The sequence below is a fragment of the Mycteria americana genome, chromosome 1 (genome assembly GCF_035582795.1).
Source record: "Mycteria americana isolate JAX WOST 10 ecotype Jacksonville Zoo and Gardens chromosome 1, USCA_MyAme_1.0, whole genome shotgun sequence".
In the NCBI taxonomy this organism is placed as follows: domain Eukaryota; kingdom Metazoa; phylum Chordata; class Aves; order Ciconiiformes; family Ciconiidae; genus Mycteria; species Mycteria americana.
The window spans coordinates 207,328,531-207,354,785 of NC_134365.1; the positions used below are offsets into that span (position 1 = coordinate 207,328,531).

The 26,255-nt window shown below is 37.8% G+C and overlaps 1 protein-coding gene across 8 annotated transcripts in view; it reads right to left on the minus strand.

Moving 5' to 3' along the window:
* Positions 1 to 298: 298 nt before the first annotated feature.
* Positions 299 to 26,255, minus strand: part of YAP1 (Yes1 associated transcriptional regulator) — a 90,753-nt gene continuing 64,796 nt past the window's right edge. For 2 of the 8 annotated variants that reach the window (XM_075491043.1, XM_075491047.1), the window contains 5 exons: positions 22,593 to 22,786; positions 21,043 to 21,090; positions 9,354 to 9,484; positions 2,542 to 2,654; positions 299 to 1,893 (listed from right to left, as the gene is read on the minus strand). In XM_075491043.1, the coding sequence (XP_075347158.1) occupies positions 1,655 to 1,893; positions 2,542 to 2,654; positions 9,354 to 9,484; positions 21,043 to 21,090; positions 22,593 to 22,786 (725 nt within the window). In that variant the 3' untranslated portion in view covers positions 299 to 1,654. The remainder of the gene's footprint in view (positions 1,894 to 2,541; positions 2,655 to 9,353; positions 9,485 to 21,042; positions 21,091 to 22,592; positions 22,787 to 26,255) is intronic. The other 6 variants (XM_075491049.1, XM_075491044.1, XM_075491050.1 and 3 more) reach the window with 3 other exon arrangements.

The window sequence follows — 26,255 nt, forward strand, 5'->3', positions numbered from 1 at the left end:
CTATTTTTCATCAGAAAAAAAACCAAAAGCCCCACAAAACTTCATAGCTTATACTGAAAGTTTGATTCATGCTCATTTTGTTCATTTAAAAATACTCTTTGGAAACTGTGTCAACTCCTGCAGACAACTCAGTGATACATCTTTTCCTGTTAAAATAAAGATAATTCATATTCACCTCTACCCCATGCTAAGCTCTACTACTAATATACACTTCATTACCTGCTCATGTCACCATCTAACACATATCTTTACATTCTTCTACATATAGTGTCCAGGGCTTATTTTTCACCAAACAGAATTTTATAACTACTACACTTCGGAGTTTTTCTTGAGGATGGGGTTGTTTGTTTTTTTTTTGGTGTTCTAGCCTTGTCATTGCAACTTAAGAGTGATATTAATAGTTCAGACTTTTTCCGTGCTAACTTAAGAGAAACTTTTCATAAAGTTTTTTCCCCATTAAGGATTTTAAAATCTAAACTTGCTTAGATATCAAAACTGAAAACCAGAAGAGAGATTAGATGCATCTGTCATTTTAAAATGGTTTCTGCTACTTTAAAATGCATTTAAAAATTGTACATATGACTCTTAGGATTCTAACTTTTACATTGCTGCAATCAGATTCTAATTCAAAATCTTGCAAATAAACATGAAAAATAAGCCACTGGTCATGAATTCTAATGATTACATTCAAAGCTAGCCTTTAAAAAAATAAAAAAGTTACAGGCAAAACATACTGGTTTATGTACTCACTAGCTTATCAGGCTACAATAGGCATGTTTTAAGTATAAAAAAAGCAGACAATTCAGATTTAAATAAGACTATGTGAAATCAGAAAAAACCCTTAGATTTCACTATTTAAAAAAAAAAAAAAAAAAAAAAAAAAAAAAAACCAACAAACCCCTATAATTACTTCCCATCCTACAGCTACAGTTAAACCAACTAACAAAAATAATCAAACTATTTTTGACAAACAAAAGTTAGGCTAGAATATGTGGCAACAATCAAAGTTCATATATGTTTCTATGTAAAATGACTCATGATTTACTATAACATAAAATATGAACAAGAGCACTTCGTGACTAATGAAAGAGCTACTAGTAGAAACACTTAATGCCAAACAGTCTTCAGTCCTCCTTTAAGTCATATCTCCAAATCAGTATTGACTTCTTTTGACCAGATACATCATTTTTGGCTTGTCACCCCAGTATGTCATGTTTTACCACTTGCCACAGGCAGCCGGAGACAACTAGCTGAGCAAACTACAAGCAGTGACATGCAGAAATTAACTCTCAAATCTGAGTACTTAGATAAAATGATATGCAAGCGCACACTAGGACAAAAGGAATGGCATTCGTCATTCAAATAGGCTCATCATCCCTCCCCACCCCCCTCGAACAGTAGTTGCAACAGCAATAGAAAAAGATCAAGAAGATGTCTCTTCTTCAGAGTCAACTGTGGAAAAAAGTCAGCAATATATAACAGCAGCGATGGACAAGGAAGAGCAAAATGAAAGAATCTTGTTGAATATTTGTTCATTTACTTTTTCGTAACACAAGCCAAAGTGTGCCACACTGGCTTGTTCTGAACTTCAGATACAGATGTCCTATTCTCCTTAGATCCTTCACAGATTTAGAATTCAGTCTCCCTGAGGCCCCTATAACCAAGTAAGAAAACTCTCTTTATCTAGCTTGGTGGCTGCCAAGACAGATTCCATGTCATTAAGGATGTCAGAGCTCAAAGCCTCTTGCAGACTTGGCATCAGTTCTTCTCCTTCTATATTCATCCCATCTCCTTCCAGTGTCCCAAGGTCCACATTTGTCCCTGGAATGGCTTCAAGGTAGTCTGGGAAACGGTTCTGATGGGACGGTATGTTACTTTGGCTGATACTGTCACCTAGTTATAACACAAAGCAAGATGGATATTAAATATACTGGAAGTACCAAACCCACAATTTATCAAGACAACTAGTTAAAGGTTAATCCTGTATCTCTTGCATCATACAAGCAACACGATTCATAGAAATCCATCATAAAAACCAAAGATGAGTTGACTGCATACAGATGTACAAAGAACATGTTTCAACCTTTCACCTGTTTCAACCTTTCACCTACTGACCCAAATCTCTACAGATTTTTAATGTTGTTTAGCATATTTTAATTTTTATGCTTAAAGGAAAAAGATAATACTGAGTCAAATATTGTTTTGCAGCAGTATTACCAACACTGGATGAGATAGTATTCTTAGCTCTGAACAAACAATATTACTTAAAAAAGCAAATGGACACTCAAATTCCATATAACAACAGGAGTGATACTATTTATGAGCAATCCCACATCCTCCCAATAGAGTTGATTACAAGTATGTTTTTCACTAATAAATCTAACTATAATATTTCTATTATAGAAATAGAAAAAAGTAGAACAACTGCAAAAACTATCACAGCTTCTCAGAGTTGCTTATTTTCATTGCAAAGGGGCTGATCATTTGATGGACACAAGTATATTTGTAAAGCATGCATTAAGGATGTACACAAAAACAAACCTGTATCCATCTCATCAACACTGTTCAAGAAGTCATCGGGGGTTCTGGGTACACTATAACTGCTCATGCTAAGTCCACTATCTGTGCTCTCATCTCTGGAGTGATATGTTCCACTGTAACAGAAGAAAGGGAGAAAAAAATGAGGGTAGAATGCTGAAGAAACTCAAATGAATGCTTGTTTTTTAACCAATTCAAGGGCTTTGAAAACATTGCTGTGACGAGAAATACTCTATTCTAATCAAAAACTGAAGCCTTTGAGACACACTTGGGTTTTATTTTATGCAGACCTTTTCCAATTAAAACAATATTATTTAGATTCAATTTAACTTGATGAAAGCATACTTAAGCAGCTTTAAAAAAATGCCTGTTCTGCATAGTTTTAAACTCTTCACACCCACCCACAGGTAAAAACCATTAGAAGCATATCACAGATAATCCCTAATGATTACAAAAATACTACTGCTAATGGCGTAACCTTTCACACTTCTATAAGGATTAAAAAAAAAAATATTTCTAACTGCTAATGTCCCCTTGTTTAATCAACCACTGAAGTGTATTTTTAGGTCACTACTGTTATAAATAGGAGCTACAGTTGGAACTCCTTTAGCAATTCTTCAATTGCTTCCCACTGTTGCATTACTACTAGTTCAGTCATACATGTCGTGGCAAGAGAGCACCCTAATATAAATCAAATACTGGTACAGAAGCCATCCTGTAAACAAACCCTGTTCAGAACAATCTTGTTGACAGAACAGTTAACAAAACAGTCATGGCATGGGGCCTTATATGCATTCGCTCTCTTCCTACCATCTTACTGCCAGTGGGGCGAGCAAGACCAAGAAACCTGCAGTGGGAAATTTGGGATGGGGTGGGGTGGGAAGTAGGCCAAGCGTATTGAGTGTATGTAGCAAGGTTTTCGTAGCAGGTAGGCTGCAGGGGGGGCCTCTGTGAAAAGACACCAGGAGCCGACCCCATGTCAGACACAGCTGGCTCCAAAATGGTCCTGCTGCTGCCCGAAGCTGAGCCCATCAGTGACAGTGGTGGTACCTCTGTGATAATGTATTTAAGAAAGGGTAAAAAAAACCACTGTGCAGCAGCAGGGAGAGAGGAGTGAGAAAATGTGAGAGAAACAGCCCTGCAGACACCAAGGTCAGTGAAGAAGGGGGGGAGGAGGTGCTCCAGGCGCCAGAGCAGAGATTCCCCTGCAGCCCGTGGAGGACCATGGGTGGAGCAGATACCCATCTGCAGGCTGTGGAGGACCCCACGCTGCAGCAGGCGGATGGGCCCTGAAGGAAGCTGCAGCCCATGGAGAGTCCATGCAGGAGCAGGCTCCTGGCAGGAGCTGTGACCAGTGGAGAGGAGCCCAAGCAGGAGCAGCTTTTCCAGCAGGAACTCTGGCCTGCATAAGCATCTGTAGAAATACACCATTACCTCCCTCCCCCTGCATCTCCTAATATCCAAGCTTCACATAATATTTTCAAAATCTCTTTTTCTTCAGGTTGTGGTAGCATTCACTGAGAATCCTTACTGATTTTCCAGCTTGAATACTAAATGAATATCAACTTGACTTACTGTTCAAATTAGCATTTGAAGACATACTGATCCTTCTCATAATGTGCTCATGAAATATATAGCGTATGCCTTTTTGTCAAGTATGAAGAACCAAACAGACGATGGCTGAACAGCTATTCAACATCGGATGCAAGTAGAACGTCATCAGCCATGAAAATATATACATATTAGATTTCACAAAGACATCTTTGCTATACAAGAAAGAAACCTAACATTTCTTTATAGTTAAATCATAAATATTTCTCTCCCCCCCCCCCCCCGATTGATTTAAAAATAGTATCACCACACATTTGATAACAATCCTAATAATTAAGCTATTTAAAACTTCCATGAAAAAAACGCTAGTTTACTTTGTGGGACAAAATACTAAAAACAGAACTGAGACTCTGCTGAACTAAATCACTGGCTGAGAAGGCTTTTGGCTGTTTGTTTTTTTTTTTTTTTTTCCTACAGCTGCTTATGCAAGCCACACTTGGAATATCCAGCCCTTCTCTTCAAATCACTCCTTAATATACATTTCCTCTCTCTGCAACAAGGATTTCTTCATTTAGCAGTCACACCATCCAAAAATTACTGCATGCAACTAAACTGCATTACCCAAAATAGACTGGCTGCTTCTTCCACTAATACTTGTTAAAATACGTGTATACAAAAGAAGAAATCCCAATTTAGGAGTTAAACAGAATTACCGTCACTACCAACATAAATCTAATAAACAAAAATATATAAACAGAGTGGCAAACCAAAAGGTGAAATCATCTAACAAAGTCTGCATTGCTGGATGTCCCATTTAAAAAATAAAATATACCACAATGACAGTAAGTACTGAAGACAGCAGGCAGAAGATTGACTATGTAAATGAAAACACTACTGTACATTTTCTCAAATTGCTCCAACGAGGCAATTATTTTTTGAGATTTTTTTGATTTTCTGATTCTGATTCTGGCAGTGGAATATATTCAACTACCTTAGCTCTGGATATCCAACTTTGGTACCTAAAGTTAGGAAGACTGTCTCACCAGGAACTTTATATATAACCTATAAAAATAGAAAGAAGCATTTCTCTAAGTCTGAACTTTAACATAAGGGACATCAAGGAGATCTTTAGGGCAAAACTATTGGACTCCTGTATCTAATTCAGAGATAGCAACACATATCCACAAATGTCCTTTTTAAAAATCCCTTTCCCTTACCCATATGCCAGAATTAAGTGCTGTGATGTACATAAAATTACCTGGAAGGGAACAATGCTGAGACCAAAATCCAAATTAAGATATTCTGAACTCAAGTCAGGTATAGATTTTCAGTATTTTGCATGGGGTAAGGACTACAAAAAAAGTCCAGTTAAACATAGTTGCAACTAGGCAAGTAGTATGTTTTTGCACTTTACAGTAAGTAGTCCTTGCTAATTATTAACCTGCCAAAAAATTACAAAACAACATGGGTAAAGAACTGGCTGGGTAAAGAACTGGCTGGGTAAAGAACTGGCTGGGTAAAGAACTGGCTGGGTAAAGAACTGGCTGGGTAAAGAACTGGCTGGGTAAAGAACTGGCTGGGTAAAGAACTGGCTGGGTAAAGAACTGGCTGGGTAAAGAACTGGCTGGGTAAAGAACTGGCTGGGTAAAGAACTGGCTGGGTAAAGAACTGGCTGGGTAAAGAACTGGCTGGGTAAAGAACTGGCTGGGTAAAGAACTGGCTGGGTAAAGAACTGGCTGGGTAAAGAACTGGCTGGGTAAAGAACTGGCTGGGTAAAGAACTGGCTGGGTAAAGAACTGGCTGGGTAAAGAACTGGCTGGGTAAAGAACTGGCTGGGTAAAGAACTGGCTGGGTAAAGAACTGGCTGGGTAAAGAACTGGCTGGGTAAAGAACTGGCTGGGTAAAGAACTGGCTGGGTAAAGAACTGGCTGGATGGCTGGGCCCAAAGAGTGGTGGTGAATGGAGTTTACTCCAGCTGGCGGCTGGTGACAAGTGGTGTTCCCCAGGGCTCTGTGCTGGGGCCAGTTCTGTTTAACATCTTTATCAATGATCTGGATGAAGGGATCGAGTGCACCCTCAGTAAGTTTGCAGATGACACCAAGTTGTGCGGGGGTGTTGATCTGCTTGAGGGTAGGAAGGCTCTGCAGAGGGACCTGGACAGGCTGGATCAATGGGCCGAGGTCAATTGTATGAGGTTTAACAAGGCCAAGTGCAAGGTCCTGCACCTGGGCCACAGCAACCCCATGCAACGCTACAGGCTTGGGGAAGAGTGGCTGGAAAGCTGCCAGGCAGAAAAGGACCTGGGGGTGTTGGTTGACAGCCGCCTGAATATGAGCCAGCAGTGTGCCCAGGTGGCCAAGAAAGCCAATGGCATCCTGGCTTGTATCAGAAATAATTTGGCCAGCAAGACTAGGGAAGTGATCGTGCCCCTGTACCCAGCACTGGTGAGGCCGCACCTGGAATCCCGTGTTCAGTTTTGGGCCCCTCACTACAAGAGAGACATTGAGGTGCTGGAGCGTGTGCAGAGAAGGGCAACGAAGCTGGTGAAGGGTCTGGAGCAGAAGTCTTATGAGGAGCGGCTGAGGGAACTGGGGTTGTTTAGCCTGGAGAAAAGGAGGCTGAGGGGAGACCTTATCACTGTCTACAACTACCTGAAAGGAGGTTGTAGAGAGGTGGGGGTCAGTCTCTTCTCCCAGGTAACAAGTGATAGGACGAGAGGAAACAGCCTCAAGTTGCGCCAGGGAGGTTTAGATTGGATATTAGGAAATTTTACTTCACCAAGAGGGTTATCAAGCATTGGACCAGGCTGCCCAGGGAAGTGGTTGAGTCGCCATCCCTGGAGGTATTTAAAAGACGTTTGGATGAGGTGCCTTAGGGACACGGTGTAGTGGTGGTCTTGGCAGTGTTAGGTTTACGGTTGGACTCGATGATCTTAAAGGTCTTTTCCAACCTATACGATTCTGTGATTCTGTAACATGAATTTGCCCTTTATAGCTTTTTTCCTGTTTCTAATTAAAGGTAAAGATCCATCATTTTATATTTCATGAGTGTAGACACACAATTGATAAACTGCCATTAGTCCACTGCCATGGCCATTTGAAACCTAAAAATGTGTTTCTTTCAGGTCAGAAAATAGGTTTTGAAGATGGGAGGATTCTACATCATTTAAGAACAAATTTCAAATATGCCTGGGCTCAAGGTATGATGGCAGCTGCCTTTCAGAAATTCAAGCTAGTATCTTACTATAACACATCAAGGCCATCATCTGTCTACAGAGGCTTCTCATAGGAGAGCAGGTCAGTTTTAAGGTTCCTTGTCCTTTTTATGCCTTGGGACAGGGCCACCACAGTTAAGGCTCACACCAGATTCCAGGATGAATTCCATGGAGGACAATCCCTCCCTCTAACAAAAATGAACTTTCTAATCAGATTTGTCTGTGTAGGAGATAAGTCTTCCTGAAGAGCTTACCCAAAACTTGGAAATACCACCTACTTCCTTAGGGAGTTTAACAACAAAACACCACTACTTTCTCCTCTGCGTACAAGGCCTTTTTTTTTTTTTTTTTTTTTTTTTTAGCTTGGTTTTCACCAACATATACAAAGCACTGCGTACCTTGAGACAGAAATTTTTCTCCCGCTCTCACAGTAGCACACACAGCACTAGCACAGACAATACTTCATGCAGTAGGAGAAAAAGCTTAAAAGCAACAGATGTTATTTACATAACCTAAACTATATGAATGACAACAGATTGCACTGGCAAGATGGAGGGTACGTTCTTGCACCACATCCGCTGAACTTTACTAATTTTGAGAATTAGAGGGAGGATAGAGTATATGAAATAACAGAGAAGTCTCTTGGAAAAAGCAGAAAATGAAACAAACTTAAGCTAAACTGATGGAATATCAATAACTGGAAAAGTTACATACAATGACAGTACATCTTTACGGATGAAGAACCTAAGTGTGAGATATCAGCAACATTAAGTTATTTAAAAGAATATGGGAAGGGATTTATAATTGCAGCAAAGGCTTACAAAGATTTTTAACAGTCTTCAGTATCTAAAATTACAGCAGGTATTTAAGCTTGCCCTACTCCAAAATCATGCTAGTTCTAACATGATGTAGACTTCTTACCTTGCAAGCAGGTTTGAAACTGTATTGGTGGCAAAAAAACATGGAAGTTGAGACTTATATTGAAAGAATCAAGATAAACCTTATGGGGTTTTCCATGAGTATAATAATGTACCATTAAAGAGAAGGACGAGCATGTCGTTACACTTCATGAGCACTTACAGTAAGCATCCTAAAGTTAGGCTAACATTTCAAAGTAATGCAGAAAAGTAGTGATGAACTCTGACAGAATATGTAACTTTTCTCTTTTATGACAGGGGATACTGAGTTGATATCAGTTTAGAATACTGACAAACTATAGTCCAAAAGAACTACAAAATTAACTACTCCAACTTAAGATCAACTACTTGATACTGCTGAAATGTTAGTAGATTTTTACTCCATTAATTAAAACTTTATCTGGCTTGGAGATTTGACTGTTTTACCGTTTTCATCTTTTCTTTCCAGCATGCTGAGCAAAAAATACAGATACAGCTTATCTCAAGCTGCAGCAGTTTCTCCAAAGTTGTAATGGTTAGTATGAAGCATTTGCAAGCTGTAATTCGAGCAGTATTTCCAACAAAATAAACATTCCAAATCAGAGGGATTAAGGAAAAAATTACATGAAAAAGACTAGTCTATACTGTAAAATTCTGAATCTTGAATTAAAAGACCCACTTCAAAATAATACAGCATTTAAACTGAAACATGCCACTATTTGCAGACCTAACATTAACAGAGTAAAAATACTGCTAAATTAAATACCTGAAGTGGAGGGGAGGGGTGAATGAAGAAACCTTAAAGTGAACCTCAAGGTGTAGTCCTAAATGTGCCTCACAGTTCATTTGATCTCATAGCAAGCTATTCACAAATTCTTCTGAGTCAGTAATTTGAAATGACTGTTAGTCAACAGATTATGCAGAGGCAAACATGTTATGACTTTGAATAAAAAACCGTCCTACAAGTCTGAACAGACTACTTCCTCCCACAGGACACAGCTTTTAATTCTCAACTTTTACTAGGCTTGCCATTTAAGGAAAGATTCATTTACAGCTGCGGCTTTTGGCACAGACAGATGTTCAAAATAAACTATTACATGTACCAAACAGAATTTTAAATCGATTTTTTCCCTCTAGTAGCTACTCCTACAAACCTGTTAAGAAAGGGATCAGAACTGTTTGTAGTCATTGTTCTCAGTTCCTGAGACATTCCAGGAGATGACACAGGATTTTGAGATCCACCGTCTTGTTCCATTGTTGGAAGCTGGCTACGGAGAGCCAATTCCTAGAGCAGGGGGAGGGCGAGAAGAAAGATCATGTTAGGCATTTGAATGCACTTTTTAGATATATAAACACATGACATTATAGGTAATGGATGCTTTTACTGTTTTCAGTTAAAAGATTTACATGAAATTAAGTTTCCAAAGACAAAGCAAGAATTTTTACTGGCTTCAATGACAGTGAAAGTTCCACCAGTCAAGCCCAGGATTACAGAGACTTCACTGTAAATGTCTTTATGGATATAAGTATCTGTATTTTTACATAAATCTTTCCTAGTTCACTTCAACATCCTTTTGCTAATTCTTTTTTAATCTTAAGAATAGACTTGTTAACACTATCTGACTCCTAAGATATATCTGTCTAGCTTTGCTGACTAGCACTTTTTCCCCATTTCTATTAAGTTCTGATTTAGTCCCTGGTTTCCTTTTTACCTTGTTTCATTCAGCAAAGTTTTAAGTCCTTCCCTGCAATTTCCCATTCACTCCTCCTGTTTGAGGCATGCATTTTGAAATTTCTCATTGATCATATCAGTGATTTGTCCCATACATAAATCTTAAAGCTCTTCAAATCCCTAGCAATTTCTTAGTAAAACTAAGACACTGCACTTTTGAAGTTACGAACATAGATTACATATATATTTTTACGCATCTGACTGTGCACCAACTTGAATCAATCCATCCATAAAGTAATTTCATTACTATTTAATGAAAATAAGTTTTAACATAAAATACACAAAATTAAAGGTGACAGGAGATAAACAGCCTTTTATGTAATTTCCAGTGCCTCCTCTCTCCCTTTTTAAACAGGTAACCCACGTGTTACACATGTGAAAAATACAATAGTTTTCTTCAAGCACCTCTCCTAAAACATCATCAATGGCTCACCAAGTCTGTGCTTTGTTAATGTAGAGACTGGTAAAGAAATCTATTGACTATCTTGTTACCATTATTATTAGTATGTGATTTCCAGGCTGTGCCTGGGAAGCTAATCTCAGGCAAAACCAATCTTGTCAGTCTTGACAATAATCAGTATTCCTCACTTGTAAAATGAGAGGTCTTCATCCATTTTCAATTATGAGCCTAAGGGCTATTGTAGACTTTTAATATATAAAAATAATCTTTCTCCAATTCTTCGTCAAAGTGATTCATTTTAAAAAAAGTCTAAAGTTATTTTATTTTCCAGTAGATTGTGCCAATATTGAATGCTTCCCTACCACCACCTACCACCATTTTTTTTTCCTTTTCTAATCTGCATATGCTTCACTCCCATTCCTGTGGATTATTATTCTACATATTCCTTTAATACCAAGTTTCATGTCTTGTACTAGAAGGTTTTCCCACTCCAGTTGATTAGACCTTTGCAGAAAGTGTACAAACATACCATTGGTTTTTGTGTTCGTCACACCCAATTGACTAGTCCAAGTAAATCCAGTCCTGTGCTCACCACCACTTGCTTGGCCACTGTTCTAATAAATAGTAATAACACTCCTTCTCCTCATTTTCAGATCACAGGATGGTAGGCACCTTTTAATCATTTCTATATGCTTATCCATATGATTTTCATTTGCTTACATAATAAAACTAAGTGCAAAGACTGTATAATGAGGTCTTCACAGGTAAGTTTACAAAATTCTGTCAGTCACATCAGCCTTGATACAAGAAGGCTGATATACAGGTGGACTCAATAGACAGAAAGAGCGAGGAGACGAAGAGAGACAAAAGAGACACCCAAAAGAGCGAGACGAAGAGAGGAAGAAGAGAGGAGACAAAAAGGAGACAAAAAGTTTTCTTTCCTGGTATGCTTCCCAAATGGTGATCTGAAAAAGGCAGAAGGTCTTAGAGCAGCCATCCCAGAGATGACTCAAGGACTGCTCGCTCACATCACAATCTTTATGCCCTTCCTCTGGAGACCAGAATTCTTCCAAATGTCACCTGAGCCTTCCTTTCTCTGAGAAACTGCCTTCATGTAATATAGCTACTTTTAACTAATTATATCTTGCTATTTGTCCAATGAAAAAGGAGGAATGGAAAATTAAAGAATAACACCACCAAAACCACACTTGATTTTGTACCACTACTTCTAGAATCTTTTCAGCCTTGGGTTCATACGTGGAATATAGCGCGCACCTTCCCTCCCCTCTGATAGCAGAGCTGCCAATCAATGAGTGCTCTGCTCTTACATAGCTACAACTACCTGGCTGTGGCAAGAACGCTCTGACCTTTTCCCCTTCCCTCTTGCTTTGATCTGTGTGCTGCATTTTTATTTCCTTAGGTTGCAGCCCCCAACTAGGATGAAGAGGAGAGCAAGGGCTAAAAGTGCCAGGAGCCTGCAGAAGAAGCTTCATCACACACCAGTGCCCCAAAGAATGATGACGAAGCAAACCTAACATGGAGTCATTTCTGTATATAAAGCACTGAAGTGACGTTATATCTCATTGTGTGGTAGGCCTGGTCTTTCCAATCAGTACTGCCTCGTGATGCAATAGTCTAAAAGAAACAAAACAAACAAAACAAAACAAAACAAAACAAAAAAAAAAGGAAAAAAAAAAAGGAGAGAAAGAGAAGAGGAATCCATACAGGTCCCCCTTTTCAAGAGCTACTGACACCAGAAAAGAAAAAAAAAAAAAAACAAACCCAAAACAAACCATAATTTTCTCTTCTGTACCTTAAGGAAAAAAAATCAGTACAAAGGCATAAGCAATTTGGAAAAATGGGAAAGTTACCCTTGTATTTTCTAAATCCTTAGAGGGTAGGTGAGATTTCATAAATTGATGAAACTTCGCTTAAATAGTATGGTAAAAATAAATGTAGCTCAGATACTAGCCAGCTAAAGAAGAACAATCACATTTCACTGAAGGCCCAACTAAAAAGAGATGTATTAAACCAGGAGAGAGAACTCTATCTTGCCTATTCTTTGGTATGTACAATGTAGTGAAATAAGTCTTTTTAATATTAATACTACTTTTTATCCTTGTTTCAACAACAGTGCTAAAAGTGCAAAACTACAACTATTTTTAACTATCTATAAGTAGCATTAATGCTACTTATTCAGGAGGCAGAACTACAGCACTTCTGGCTAGAAAGAATGTTATTCCATTACTCATTCAAGTAATAAATTTATGTCAATCTGGGAGTCTGAAAGATAAAGGAATTACCAAAAAAGACGAGCTATTCGGAAATAAATACAGAGCAATTTTTAATCATTCCATAAGATAAGCAAAGTTTTCTACAAGCCCTAAAGAGTGTATTATGACTATTTTTCCTAAAACGTGCATGTAACGGAAGCTAAAGTTGTGTTGCTTGAAGAATGATCCTTTTATTTCTTCTTCCTTATAAAACTGATTTTCAATTAAAAAAGTTATGTGTTTCCTATACTTTAAAAAAAAAAAAAAAAAAGCATGGGAGTGTACAAGCCTCTCCCAGCTCCAAAGAGAGCAATGTGAACTCTAGGCTTTTAGTTCATGCTTTAAAGTATATCCTTTATTAGAAGTATTTAAAGTCTGGAGGCAAAAATAAAACCCATGACAAAATCCTGGCTTTGATTTCTATAACTTGATCTCATCCCATTTTTGTAAGTATGTCAAACTTTTTTTAAATACCTCTGGGAAAATAAAAGCTTAGTATTCCTATTGTTAACCCAAAAGCTGAATTTTGGTTATTGCATAAAAGACCAAAATGATCTGTCATCTCCTTAAGCAAAGTAATTTTAAAAATAAGGCCAGCATTGTGTAATTTATCTGGCTGACCTTATCCTTTTTTTTTTTTTTTTTTTTTAATAATTGCATACAGATTAAGTTTTACATGAAGTTCTAGGTCATTCACACCATGTCCAAATTAACTTTATAAAATTACTCTTTTCAGAGCATTTTTATTTTTATCTTCATCATGCTTTTGAGGAAAGGTAAGAGACTCCCTCATGCAACTCATGTATCATACTCTTACTGTATTAAACATGTGATATGCTACTCAACTTGAATTGATATATCCTTATAATTTTTTTTTTTTTGGTAAATTTACTTTAAAAGGGCCAACTGTATCATTTCTGCCCCCAAACACTGCTCAATTATCAAACAATCCACAGGCTTCAATGGGATGAGAGAGAAGTGTTAGGGGAAAGAGAAGACCACCACACTTATGGGCAGACTTTCAGCACCAGTTATTTCTTCAGACTATTTACGTTCTTGTTTGAGGGCCACAAACTTACAGCATATGTACAAAAGAAACCGGGAAAACACATGGACAGATGAAGACAAATGAATTCAGCAATGACGAGTTATGCAATTAGCGAAGAGTAAGGGGGAAACATAAATCATTTGGTGTTGCAATCATGAAAACCAGCAAAATTTATTTAAGAGGTGATACTGATAGTGATAGTTAATTGTATTGTATACACCTGGCAAAGAGCTCAATGCTACGTACTGTCTTCTGCATAAACATTCTCTGAACAAAAGCTTTTAAGCAACTCCTTTGCAAGTGGAGATAGGGCAGCATAAATTGGAATAGACATTTGTAAATAAAGTCTGGCTTCTTCTCTGGTTTTGCAGTCCTTCACTGTGCCACTGCTTCATACTCCTCTTGCTATCTGCCTGCCCATGGCTCTAGTACTGCACCTGCCCAGACAGGGCATTTCAGAGCACCAGTAAGGCAGGTATGTGTCAGCAGGAGTCAGCAATCATGAAGGCCATGCAGAGCTGAATGGCCTCCCTCTACCAATTTTTGTTTGCTTCTAGCAAAAGCCATTATTCATGGACATCTCGTACTCAGGTCAACATGACTCATATCTTCTGCTGACCAATTGCTTTAGCAGTACTTCTGTGATTAAGTTTTGCAACTGCAAGCAGCACCAGCGACTCCAGGAAATCCACTGCAGTGGAGCTACAACTCCTATACAGACACAAAATGTGTCCTGAAGCAATTAGAGGCGTAAAAGGCAGACAAAGGCAACAAATGCAGATCTGATTTACTCTACAGACTTTTAGACATATCCATAAAGATCTACATTCACAAGCAAGCAATAAAATTATTTTGTTAATCTGTAAAGTTTAGGTGCTGTGAATGGAATCAAAACTTCTGAATTTGCAAGTTACTCATACAACACAAGTATCTTTCCTACTGTGTAACTTCTAGCTACTGATGCTTAGCATGTCTCACTTAAACCAACAGAGTGTGTGAAACTCAAATTCCGCGGCTCTTGACACACAAACTAATAAGCAAAGTTTCACTTAGATCTATGGTTTTCAATAAGGAAGGAAGCTATACTATTTCAGAGACCGATGAACATTTAAAGCACTAAGTTCCCAAGATGGCTGAACAACAGCAATGTTACTTTTGCAGTAAAACTAGCTGAATTCCATATTTTGTATATTTTGATGGCAGCCAACATACCCTTCCTGCCCCCAAATCTAGCCACACAGGAGACTCTTTCAATAATGCTTGCCTATTTATGGCCAATCATGCTTGCATTTTCTAGACAGTTTTTAAAGTAGTACCTTAGTATACTGCTCATCAGAAATACAAAGACTTAAAAAATAATTAGGTTGAGGAACATTTCCATAATTTCTACAGCACATCCAACTCCAAGCTGAAATTCCCGATGCTCTGACAAAACTTTCTGTTTTTTTCAAATAGTGTTTAGAAGAAGCAGAGTTTGTTAGTCAGGGCAGAGGAAGATGTGTACCTTGATCTCTTAATCACTGTTGGTCACAACCCAGGGGCAATTCCACAGTGACTTTTTACTGATAGTTACAGATGGCCTTTGACTGCATATTCTTACCTCTCCCTTCAGCTGGAACTAGCGTTTGTACGGCCATACACTAAGACAAGTCAGAAAATAAACCTAGCTGAAAAATAATTTTTCTGATAGATCAGGTGTCTGATCTGTCTTGCAGTGTAGCCACACCAATGCTTCAGCTACTAGATTATGAAAAAAACTAGACACATCCTGTTCTGCTGCCTTATTAAGGCAATCTTTGGCAGACAGCTGAGTTTAAGACATTAAACTGCTGCAGTTCGGTTTGCCAGAGCATGTCTAGCAGACCTCTCAGTCAGAAGTCATTTTATTAAGAAGCAAATATTTTGCTTAAAAAATACCACACAACTCCCCAGCTGCAGTCTTCAGCCCCAGTTTAGGATGGCTCTAGACAGCTGGTTAAGTCTTCTCCTGAATTAATTTCTAAACTCACAGCACTGCATAGGTATGCTGTCTTACCCATAAGCCTCATGGTACTCTAACAAAGCTCTGTGCAACTGATGCAGAGTAAATGACAGGTACTTGACAGATTATCTGAACTAACCTTTAGCTACCTAAAATACAAGTGCTTTCCTAGAAACAGATGCCTATATAAGAGGCAATAGGCTAAGATTTGTTATTACATGCTGAATTTACTGCCACAGACTAAAGAAATCAGTTCATTAATTACAAAGATTTTTGGAAGGTAGTTCAGTGAATAACAATGGTTTGTTACTTAATGAGGTAGAATATTCCTGCTAGCAATAACGTATCAACAGTTCAATGAAAACTGAGATAAACACACACATAATTGATTTCTGCCTACTTGAAATCTTCAAGTTCCTTACGGTATCGTACACACTGCTCAGCTCCCTTATCTGCGTTACAGTTCTCCAGTAGCATTTTGTTATTGAATTTGGAGAGTAAGAAACCAGTAACAATTTCTGTTCATTGTGCAAAAGAAACATCTAACAGAAAACTTAAACCATAAGGGAGAAAGCAAAACTTAGTACTAATAAAAAGAGCTATCAAGTGAGTAAAACACAACAAAAGGAGGGATACAATATTTACTTCCAATAAAATGAGAAGTTTCAGGTATTATTTGTGACTATGGATTAAAACAAGTTCAATCAGAAGCAAAATTTTTAAACGGGAAAAAACTTTGTGGAATGACTCTTCACTGTGTCTTAGCTAGCCCCCCTCAAAACTTTTCACATAATGGCTCTCTTCTTAGAATAAGACATATAACAGACCATTTTCTCTATCAAATATCAAGCAATAAGGCAAATTAAAACCGAGGGACACAACACAGCTATGAATTTGCTGCAAGTGACTTGTTATTTTCTTCCTGCATTTTGTAAACGTAATTTTAAAAAATGTTGCTGTATACCAGTAGTCATATCTTCACTGGTCAAAAAAGCCATGTTCAAAGACCAAATGGCCAACTTCAGTACCTTACCTCTGTTAAAAAAACCCCAAAACAACAAAAAAAACCAACCAAAACCCAACACCAAACCACCCCCTCCAACACGAACACCCTTGATGCAACCAAGACAAGTAATTTATCTTGTTAATATAGGTCAGCTTCAGATAACACATGGAGGGATGGGAAATGAGAGATTCAAGGGACAACACTGTTCGAGACTCACTAAGAAACTAAAATAACTATTGCCCACCACTTCCACTAAGATTTGAACACAAGTAAAAAAAAAAAAACCAAAACAAACCAAAACAAAAAAAACCCCCAAAACCTAAGTCCTCAGTAAAACTTCCAGCTTCACTAACATCATGGAAGTTCAACAGTACAGACTTCAAGACTGTACTGGTTTTTAACGATGCCTTCCTTACTTTCTAGAAAATGTCACAAATCTGACAGTAACATAGCTTTGTATTGGTGTACATGCAAACTGACTGAAAAAAAAATCTTTTACTGAAAAATAGTAATAGTGTCCTAGGAAACTAATACTTTCCTGGAACACTGGAAGTCTTCTCAACTAAGCTGATGAAAGGTGTCAAACACCAGCTAAAATGAACTTAAAAAAAAAAAGGAATCATAGGAAACTAAAATAATATTTCAAACCCAGTAACTATTCAGTACTCTAAGTGTTTATATTTTATGCAATAAGAGCAAATATGAAAAAAAAAAAAAAAAAAACAAACAAAACCAAGTGATTCAGCAAACAGTAACAGACTGGCCATAGGTCTTTGCAGATTCTTCACTGAGTACGGGAGTTTCCAGAATGTCACCCAAAAGTTGGTAAGAAATAAGTCCAGGGCAACAGGACAGAGAATATGAGAGCTACTTCATAAAATAAAAAGGACAGAAGAATGGAGACAATGAACAAGAGAGCACATTCCAGGTATGCAGAACTACCAAGAAAGCAGCACAGAGATAACACAAAGGTAAGCTGGAAAGCACAACTGAGCAAGAGTAGCAAGGAAGCAGGGCTGTATCTGGTTCTCAGACAGCAATCTCCATTCAGTGCTAGAAACACGCAGCAGATATGGAATGAGCAAGCATATACAGAGAAATTTATCATGTAAACGGCTGCGTAGTATGCTGATCCCCCAGCAAATACCCTAATATTAGCAGCAGACAAATAAGAAATCTTCCAGTCTTAGCACAAGAAAGTAGTCTGCACAACATCCAAGAATAATGCCATCAGTACCTCAACATTATTTGCCTCTATCTCTTTCCATCATCTACTGGAAGGCAACAAATCTGTTACCTAGCATCTAGCCAATTTTACGATTTATACAAAAGTTGACCGATATCTACTTTAGGTGAGACATTGTTGACAACCAGATGCTAATTGCAGGAAAATGGAAGGAGAGCTACTAGGGATGGAGAGAAAGTCAAGTCACTCAATCCCTTAACTAAGACAGGATTCCAGATCTTTAAGGTGTTCACAGATAATTGGTGATGATGAGCATAAGTAACTGGAAAGATGCTTGATGTTTTCAAATTCCCTGGATGTATCAATAGCTCTTGTTTATATACAGTAAATATGGAAGTTACGATTTTTGCTTCAAATACCTTTGACTTGGACATTTTTAGAATTGTAATAAAATACATCCTCATTCAAACAAGAGTCTTTTACAGTACTTGCTACAAATGATGAAGCTGAGCAATTGTTTAATCTTTCCAGGAGGTATTTAAGTGCTAAGCCCTCCATACATAACATTTTGAGTGTTAGCATCACTACAGGATATTACAGTATCATGGCAGAGAGATAAAAACTGGCAAGGACACAATGTTCGCCCAGTACTAAAAAAACCTGACCAAAGATATCAATACAACCATGGCACTATATCTAGGTTATGTGGACAAAAATGTCAAGAAGGAAGAGGAGGTTGGGCTGGATGCAGGATGTTGGACTAGACCTCCACCAGTCCCTTCCAACCTATTTCATTCTGTGATTAAGAACAGCTCAGAGACCCAGTTAAAAGTAAAGGAACATTTCTCAGGGTTTTTTTAATCCATAAGAGAGATACTTCATTAGAGACAAGCTTCAAGAATGCTGGTATAATATAATTTCTTTACAAAAGGAAGACCTTGACAATCCCTCTCTAAAATAGACTTAGTCTTCCCAGAATTAAGAGCATTGAACATTTGAAGATTTTATTTTCAATATTTCTTAAAAGAACATGTAAAATTTAGCAAAAGAAGCTATTATTCTTCCCCCAAGCACAGCTTTATCAACATGAAAGCAGATAATTCCTCTAAATCTCATTAATTTTATTCACAAAGGAAAGAAAGGATCTGTCAAAAAGAAGTTGACTGAAGAAATGTTCATTCTTTTCTACAGAGTTTTCACAGATTCCCTAGGTTGACTATGACCTGATAGGATGTACAGATTGGGACTTCAATAATAGCATCACTGGAGAAGACAGACAACATTTGCCTCTATAGTACAAGGCCTCAAGCAGCGTTTAGAGAACAATTTCCAGAAGCAGTTCCCTAGGCACCTTCTTCCACATGTGGCTGCTCGCTACGTTTTTGAAGTGACACATGAAAATACAGAAAATACATTTAGACAATACAACATGAATAATCTAGTATTATAGAACTTTGAAGTTGACATGATTGCCTACTTTTCTATCCACCAGATCACTCAAACACAGCTTGACTCATTAGCAAGTGCAGACTAATAAAACTGATCCCAGGCAGGTGAGTATGCAAGTGAGCCTGGTATGAAGCCAGTTTAAATGTAACTGGAATCCTGATTTTTTGCATAAATCCTTTCATCAGTTCCCATCCCAAACAAAGCAGAGTGACCACTACTTATACATTTAATGAATTATCAATAAGGTCCCTTTGTGTTTTTGCAGCTTTTTAGTGTTTTAAGCCAGAATTTCAAGGAGTTCCAAAAATCTTATTAAGTATGAAAGTGATCCTAAAGTTCTCCATTTGCTGCATATTTCTGAGTTGGCAACAGGAAGAAGTTACTGTGGAAAAGCGAACAATTGTATGACGAGCTTCAGGCATACAAGAAAATACAGAATACACTTTTGGCATTCAGTAAGAAAAACATCCCTTCTGAATGACCTAACTGCGGCAGAAGATAAGGTGTTTCCAACTGGTGTGGAGGAGTGTGCTTCTCTGCTTATTCCCTTGTACACCAGCAATTCTTAAGGAATTTTTTTCTCCTCCTTCGTAATAGAATCTAATATTGATCGACAAGATCATTGTGGGCTTAATACTCTGTAAATTAATCAAATAATTACAACTCAATTAAAATGCTTCTGTTTTAGAGCTGCACTGATATTGCCAAACAAGAAAGTATTTTTTCCAGGGTGTCAGTACTGTTTCTAAGGTCTGATGTTTCTATTTTGAAGATCAGGAGAACTAGTAATATACAAATTTTGTGGTACTCTTCAGAATGCAATAGTACACCAGTACTCACAGCTTCCAAACACAGGATACTTTATTTTATTCTGTTTTTCTTGCCTAGTGCATATAGTGTTTTTCTTAGAAAAACAAAGTGTAATACAAGCCAACATAAATATTGTCCTAAGAACTGGTATATTAAGAATACTGTTAGCAATAGCAAGCAAGAAGCTCTCTGAATATATCCATAAATCCACCCTTTCAGAGATTCATTCTATATTCAGCTTCTTAAGAGCCTAAAAGAAGTCTGCATTAAACTGTTTATTATGCTTCACATTTTGACCAATTTTCTTTTGGTCTGAGCTTGGGAGGCTTTTCAGAATTGTTGTTTCCTATACAAAAAATGTATCTGTGCAGGAGGCTGTTAAATGTCAAAGTGGAATAATTACATATTATATCCCATAGCAATTATTTTGTTAGTCTCATGTATTAAATTCTGTTACACTCTACATGCTTAAAAATAATGAATATTTCAAGTGACTTTTTGTTAACTGGTTACAGATATCCTTCTTTAAGATCATACCTGTTTAAACAATTTGATAAGAACATTCATATGAGCAGTACTAAAAAGTCACAAACTACTACCTTAGATATAATTGGAGATTTGCTTTAAAAACACATCTTGATGCCATCAGGACTGGAACGGCAGTATCCTCAAGAATGCTAAACAAGAAGGTTGTTTCCAATGAAGAAAACCGTGCAACGAATTCCTCATTTGCTTTTAAATACTGATATAAAGTTGTGGTAATGCAACATTCTTAAAACCAACGTTAGGGTCGTGCTCAGAGAAGTGGTTCAAAAATGTGTATGGCAGAGCTTGGGGGTTTGTTTGTTTGTTTGTTTTTCTTTTGTAGAATGCCTTTACGTAGCAAAGTGTTCCTCTGCTAGCCTAATTTAATGCTTTCATTTTTCTAATTATGCTGAAACATCAGTTAAGAGCCTACCTGATGTTTTGGAGAATTTGCTGTGCTGGGATTGATATTCCGCAATGCCTAAGAGTAAAAATAAGATGGATAAAAATTACTTTAGCTGCATGGTTTGCCTATGCAGGCTGTCTTATAAACACCATCTTGTAGTATCAAGCCCCCAAGACAGGCCAGATGAGACAGGATAAGGGAGTTAAACTATGAAAATCACGACACAGTGAAACAAAACTCAAAGATTTACCAAGGATGCATATTTGACAGATAAGCTTAACGACCAGGGAGAACAACATGAAGGGAACTGGCTGTCACCTGGTCCCAAGTTAGTCAGGTTCTCAATGACAACTGAGGCAAGAAGACAATTAGAAGGCCTACCTAGAAGCATGCTAGCACAGGGTAAAATGTTTGTTGGTGGATTAATAGCAAAGCAGGAACAGCAGAAGCCCAGATGCTTAAGCAGAGAGAAAGTACTGATGCCACCTTTGCAATGTATTCTTACCTAGAGTACTATAAAAAGTAACGGCTGTAAAGATGACCCATCTTACACCAAGAGATGCTGAAGATTCCTACAAAACAGGCCTGGACTACAAAGGGGATAACAGGAGTCAGATTCCAGGACAGAATACTGCAGGTGATGAAGAAAGAGAAAATCTGTCTTTGAGGACATTAAGATACTATCCTCTAGTGATACAAGGCCCATCACCCGAAGTGAAAAGGGAACAGGGTAAGATTTTAGAAGGTCTTCCTCAAAGAAATGATTAGTGCTTTCTCTGGTAGTGTCAAAAAAACAAAGAATATCCTAAGTATCTAGCACAGATGGTAGTAATTCCTAAAACATTCAGATGGAAAAATTGAAGCAGAAGGCTTAAAGTCAAATGGAAGTCAAGCCCGAATTAAAAATTCGGAGATTCCAATGTCCAGTCCTACACTTTAACATATCTACAGCTATATTCATAGAGTAGAAAAATACTGAAAGGAATAGCTTGCAGCCTAAGTATGAAGTTTGAAATTCTTCAGCATAAAGAAAACCACAGGTTCAAAATGCAGCATGAGTGATTCCATTGTTCCATGCTCCACTCCACTGTTTAACAGATAAGATTTTAGCAACAAGGTGTCTCCTCAATGAATCTTATATAAACTTTAAAAGTACTTTGAAATCCTACAGGCTGCGACAGGTTCTAAAAGTGAAAGACTTTCCTCCGCTTAAAAGGGAGAACTAAAGCAGCTGTGGGAATCAACTTCTTGTCTTTTTGCATGACTCAGAACTCAATGAATATGAAATACATTCTCAAGAGGAATATCCAATCATATCAACAGTGCATGATGTCATCCTAATAGTAAGGAAGCCTGTTCTCAGAGAGTTTTGTTAGAAGAATGAGGGAGGAAAGCAAAATCCTTCAGTCTGATAAGTCAGATGCTTTCACTAGCAAGCTATTATCAGTAACAGAATGAATTCAGACCTTTTTAGATCTCAAAGCTTTTTGTACAGTCACCAGTCTTTAAGACTCACTGAAACAACAACTTAGCCAAAACAAAACATACAAAAGAAATAGTGGAAGTAGGTGTCTAACCTGTGGCCTCACCTGCCGAAGCAGTTCTTGATGTTTCAGTCTCAGCCTTTCCTTCTCCATCTGCAGCTGCTGAAGTCTCATCTGTTGTTGCTGATTGGAGCTACTCCCACCCATCACACCACCTTGGGGACTCTGAGGAGCCAGAGGGGGTGGCTGTTTCACTGGAGCACTTTGGCTGATTCGCTGATTCATGGCTAAGGAACCAAAACAATAAATATTTAAAAATGAAATTCAGACAAATACATGCAAGGAAAGTAATATCCTTAGAAGGCATATATTAAAAACTTCATAAAATTACAAGCCATAACAGTACAAAACATGCAGCTACACTGATGTTCAGAGTGTGAAATGTACGCTTACATGTTATTCATGTCAAATCAATGCAACAGTCTCACGTTTAAGAGTACATACTTGTTCTAAAAGCTTCTGGAAACAGTTAAATGTGTATGTTGGTGAAAAATTCAAAAGTCATAGTAAAATATTTCAAGTTTAATTAGAAAGATCTCTCTCTCTTCTTCCTAATAAACTATTCTCAATTTAGACACAAATAATAAAAAGTTACTTTTCTTATTCATGTGAAATCTTCGAATCATTAAACTCAAGAACACACAGAGTAACAAAACAGATCATCTCACTTATGTCAAACTACATTTGGTGAAAGACTACCATTCTTCCCAATGTGGTGCAGGTCATGCAACAATCATTCACATCCTTGTCTGCCCTCCATTTAGGGCATCTTGACGTGCAAAATTAGAGCTGGTACAGAAATGGCAGATGAATTATATAGCCAAAAATACTGCCATCAACACAGACAACATTTTGCTAGTGCTTCAGTTTGTTTTACCCCACAGAAGTATGTGATGCACCTTTTCTGGGGCGTGGAGAAGAAAAAGGGTCGTCTTGTATGCCTAATGCACAATGAGAACCCATCTTCCCTTCCTCCATGAAAGCAAGACCTAAGACAATTTTATTTTATAAAATAATGCATGACTGGGATGCATCTACGTGACAGGCCTGATTCTTGCCCTACACAAGACCAGTGGAGTTCCCATAGTGAAAGAGAGGGCTGGGAAAGGCTGAATGTATTACAAGGACACTATTTTCAGGGGCTTTGAGTTTTGGAATTAGCTCTCCATCTTGTTGTCTGGAACAGCCTGAATCTGTTAACATTCACAATATGCTGCAGAATGCATTTGTCGAAGCAGCGATGGGAGAATGGTAGGGATGGTTTTTTTTTTCTGGGAACAAGGATTATGGTTTACTAGAACTAAGAAAAAAAAGGGAGTGAGCTTCTTTTAGGATGACAGGCTGATGTGGGGTAAAGAAAACCATCTGTTGTATTAGTTTGAATTAATTTTTTCATCATATATAGAGGACTCCTGGAACACTAACACTTCTAACTATCATAAAAAAGGAGAATTATCTCATAAAGAATCTGTATCATCTTTTCTCTGAAAAGCCCTTCAGTCTCCACTGCCTTTTGAGCATTCAACTTAAGGCACAGTAGTGCTTTTCTTCTGTTTCAAGAAAGCCTAAATATATTGATTTATCTCATAATAGCAGTAAAAATGGCTGTTGCTTCACAGCCTTGCTCCCTTTTTCCCTTGCCACAGCTCATCTTTCCATTGAGAGCTAACATATGAAGAAGAAAGGCCATATGCTCACTGGAGTGAGAACAGAAAAGAAAAAAGTCAAAACCAGTTACAGATTCAACTCTCTAGTCTACCCTTTCAGCTATTCCATAGGTCCAGCACAGAGTCAATAGTCTAATGGACAGGTGGGTCACATTTTTGTGACTCAAGTCAAAATAAAATGAAGTGTCAAATAGCTTGAAATAATTTGAAATAACCTTTCGTGTAGTTACTTGTGAGACAGGTTCATACATATGATCACAAATAAGGTAAAACTTCCTGTAAAGGTAAGCAAACACATGAAGTAGGAATAGAAACTGAATTCCAATACCAAGTAGAAACAACAGAACAATTACAAAGAGCTGCAGGTTCAATTCCAACCTGCAAGTCCCATCCTGACCCAATGGGGAAAAAAAATAGTGGGAAGATAACATTGCTGTGGATTAAAGGTTAAAATCAAGCAGTTGATCTTACAAGACATCTGACACCACTTCACCATCAAAACTGAACTTCAGGAAGAAGGTGACCAGGATGAGTCAACCAACAAGCTTCGTGTTGTGAGCTGTGGTCCCTAGGCCAGCACAGGAAGAGACAGGACAGCTTGTTCCTCTGCTGAACAGACACAGAAAGTTCATATGCTCCAAGACACCAGAAACTGTTAAGCAGAAGTTTCAACAGCACCAACAGCTGTCCTGCAAGGATTTGAGCAGCAAACTGTAATTACAAGCTCCAGGACCTCCACTGGGCAATCTCTGCTGGAAGACTGACAGCAATTAGACTACCAACATGTACCAAATTAGGGCAAAGTTGAAGCCAGAGAGAGCAATGCAAAAGAAAGGCAGTCCACCTAGCAGCTCTAGACAAGCTGGACATGACACTGCTGGAGTGGGGAATCTCTCTCCTCCTTTCTCTCTTTTTACCCAGAATCCTATTAAGTCTGGCACCAGAACTATGCCTTTTGCTTTTTATATCTTACCCTCTTTCACCCTGAAAGCAGACAATGAAGGGGCTAGTAGGGGACAACAGAAAACAACAGCCTTCTCCTGCTGTTAGCTAATTCTGCAACTCAAGCATTAGTCTGTACTACCCTTCAGAAGTTCCAGGATTCAAACCCTGTTATTAAACAAGATGGAAGGCCAATTACAGTGGAAAGTAAAGAGAGACAAAGGCTAGAAATTACAATCACCTGAAAGAAGCACATCTAAGTTAAAAGCAGACTACCTAGCTTGTAAAAACTAAGTACCCAAAGCTGAAGAATGACAGTTTTCTTTAGGTTAAAAAGGCCACCTTTATGGTCTAGTCTCCAATTATATAATCATGGTTTCCGAGTCCCTGCCTCATGCAGTTCACAGGCAAGCCATGTTACAGATAACCTCATAAAAATGTAACAGTTTCTAACCTTATTTAAACACTTAAGTGCAATATCACTAACATCTCTTCAACATGTTATGAATTTATTTTTCCTGCATGCACCATACAAGTATTAATTCCCTACGTCTCTTTTCCACTAATACACAGCTTTGGAAATAATTTCCCTCTCATGCCAAGTTCTTCATATTTTATATACCTGTATCTTTCTGACAGCTGCTTGTATTATTCCTGTTCTCTCTGATCACAGTTTGCTCCATTCTTCCCATCTACTGACTTTGCAATTAAAACTGTAAGAAACAAAGCATGTTTGTCTGATGTTTTTCATTTTATTCCATTATCCTAGATCCCTGAAATGCCTTCTAATGTCCACTTTGAAAGTAATGTTTCTAACTAAAAGCATAGCTAAAGCAGGAATATCACAAGATAGAGACTTCAGTGTATACTTAATATTCATCAATAAATATTTGGGGAAAATTTAATTATATTATTTGGTACCTCTTCAGAAACCAAATCTAAAAATCTAGTTTCTAAACTCTTATTCAGGTATCCATTAAAAGGATTTTTCTGAGCATTTTACTATTACAAGAATGCAAGCACAAAACACTTCAAATTAACAAGATTTTAAACTGTCCTCAGAACAGACCATGGAGATGTTTTTCAC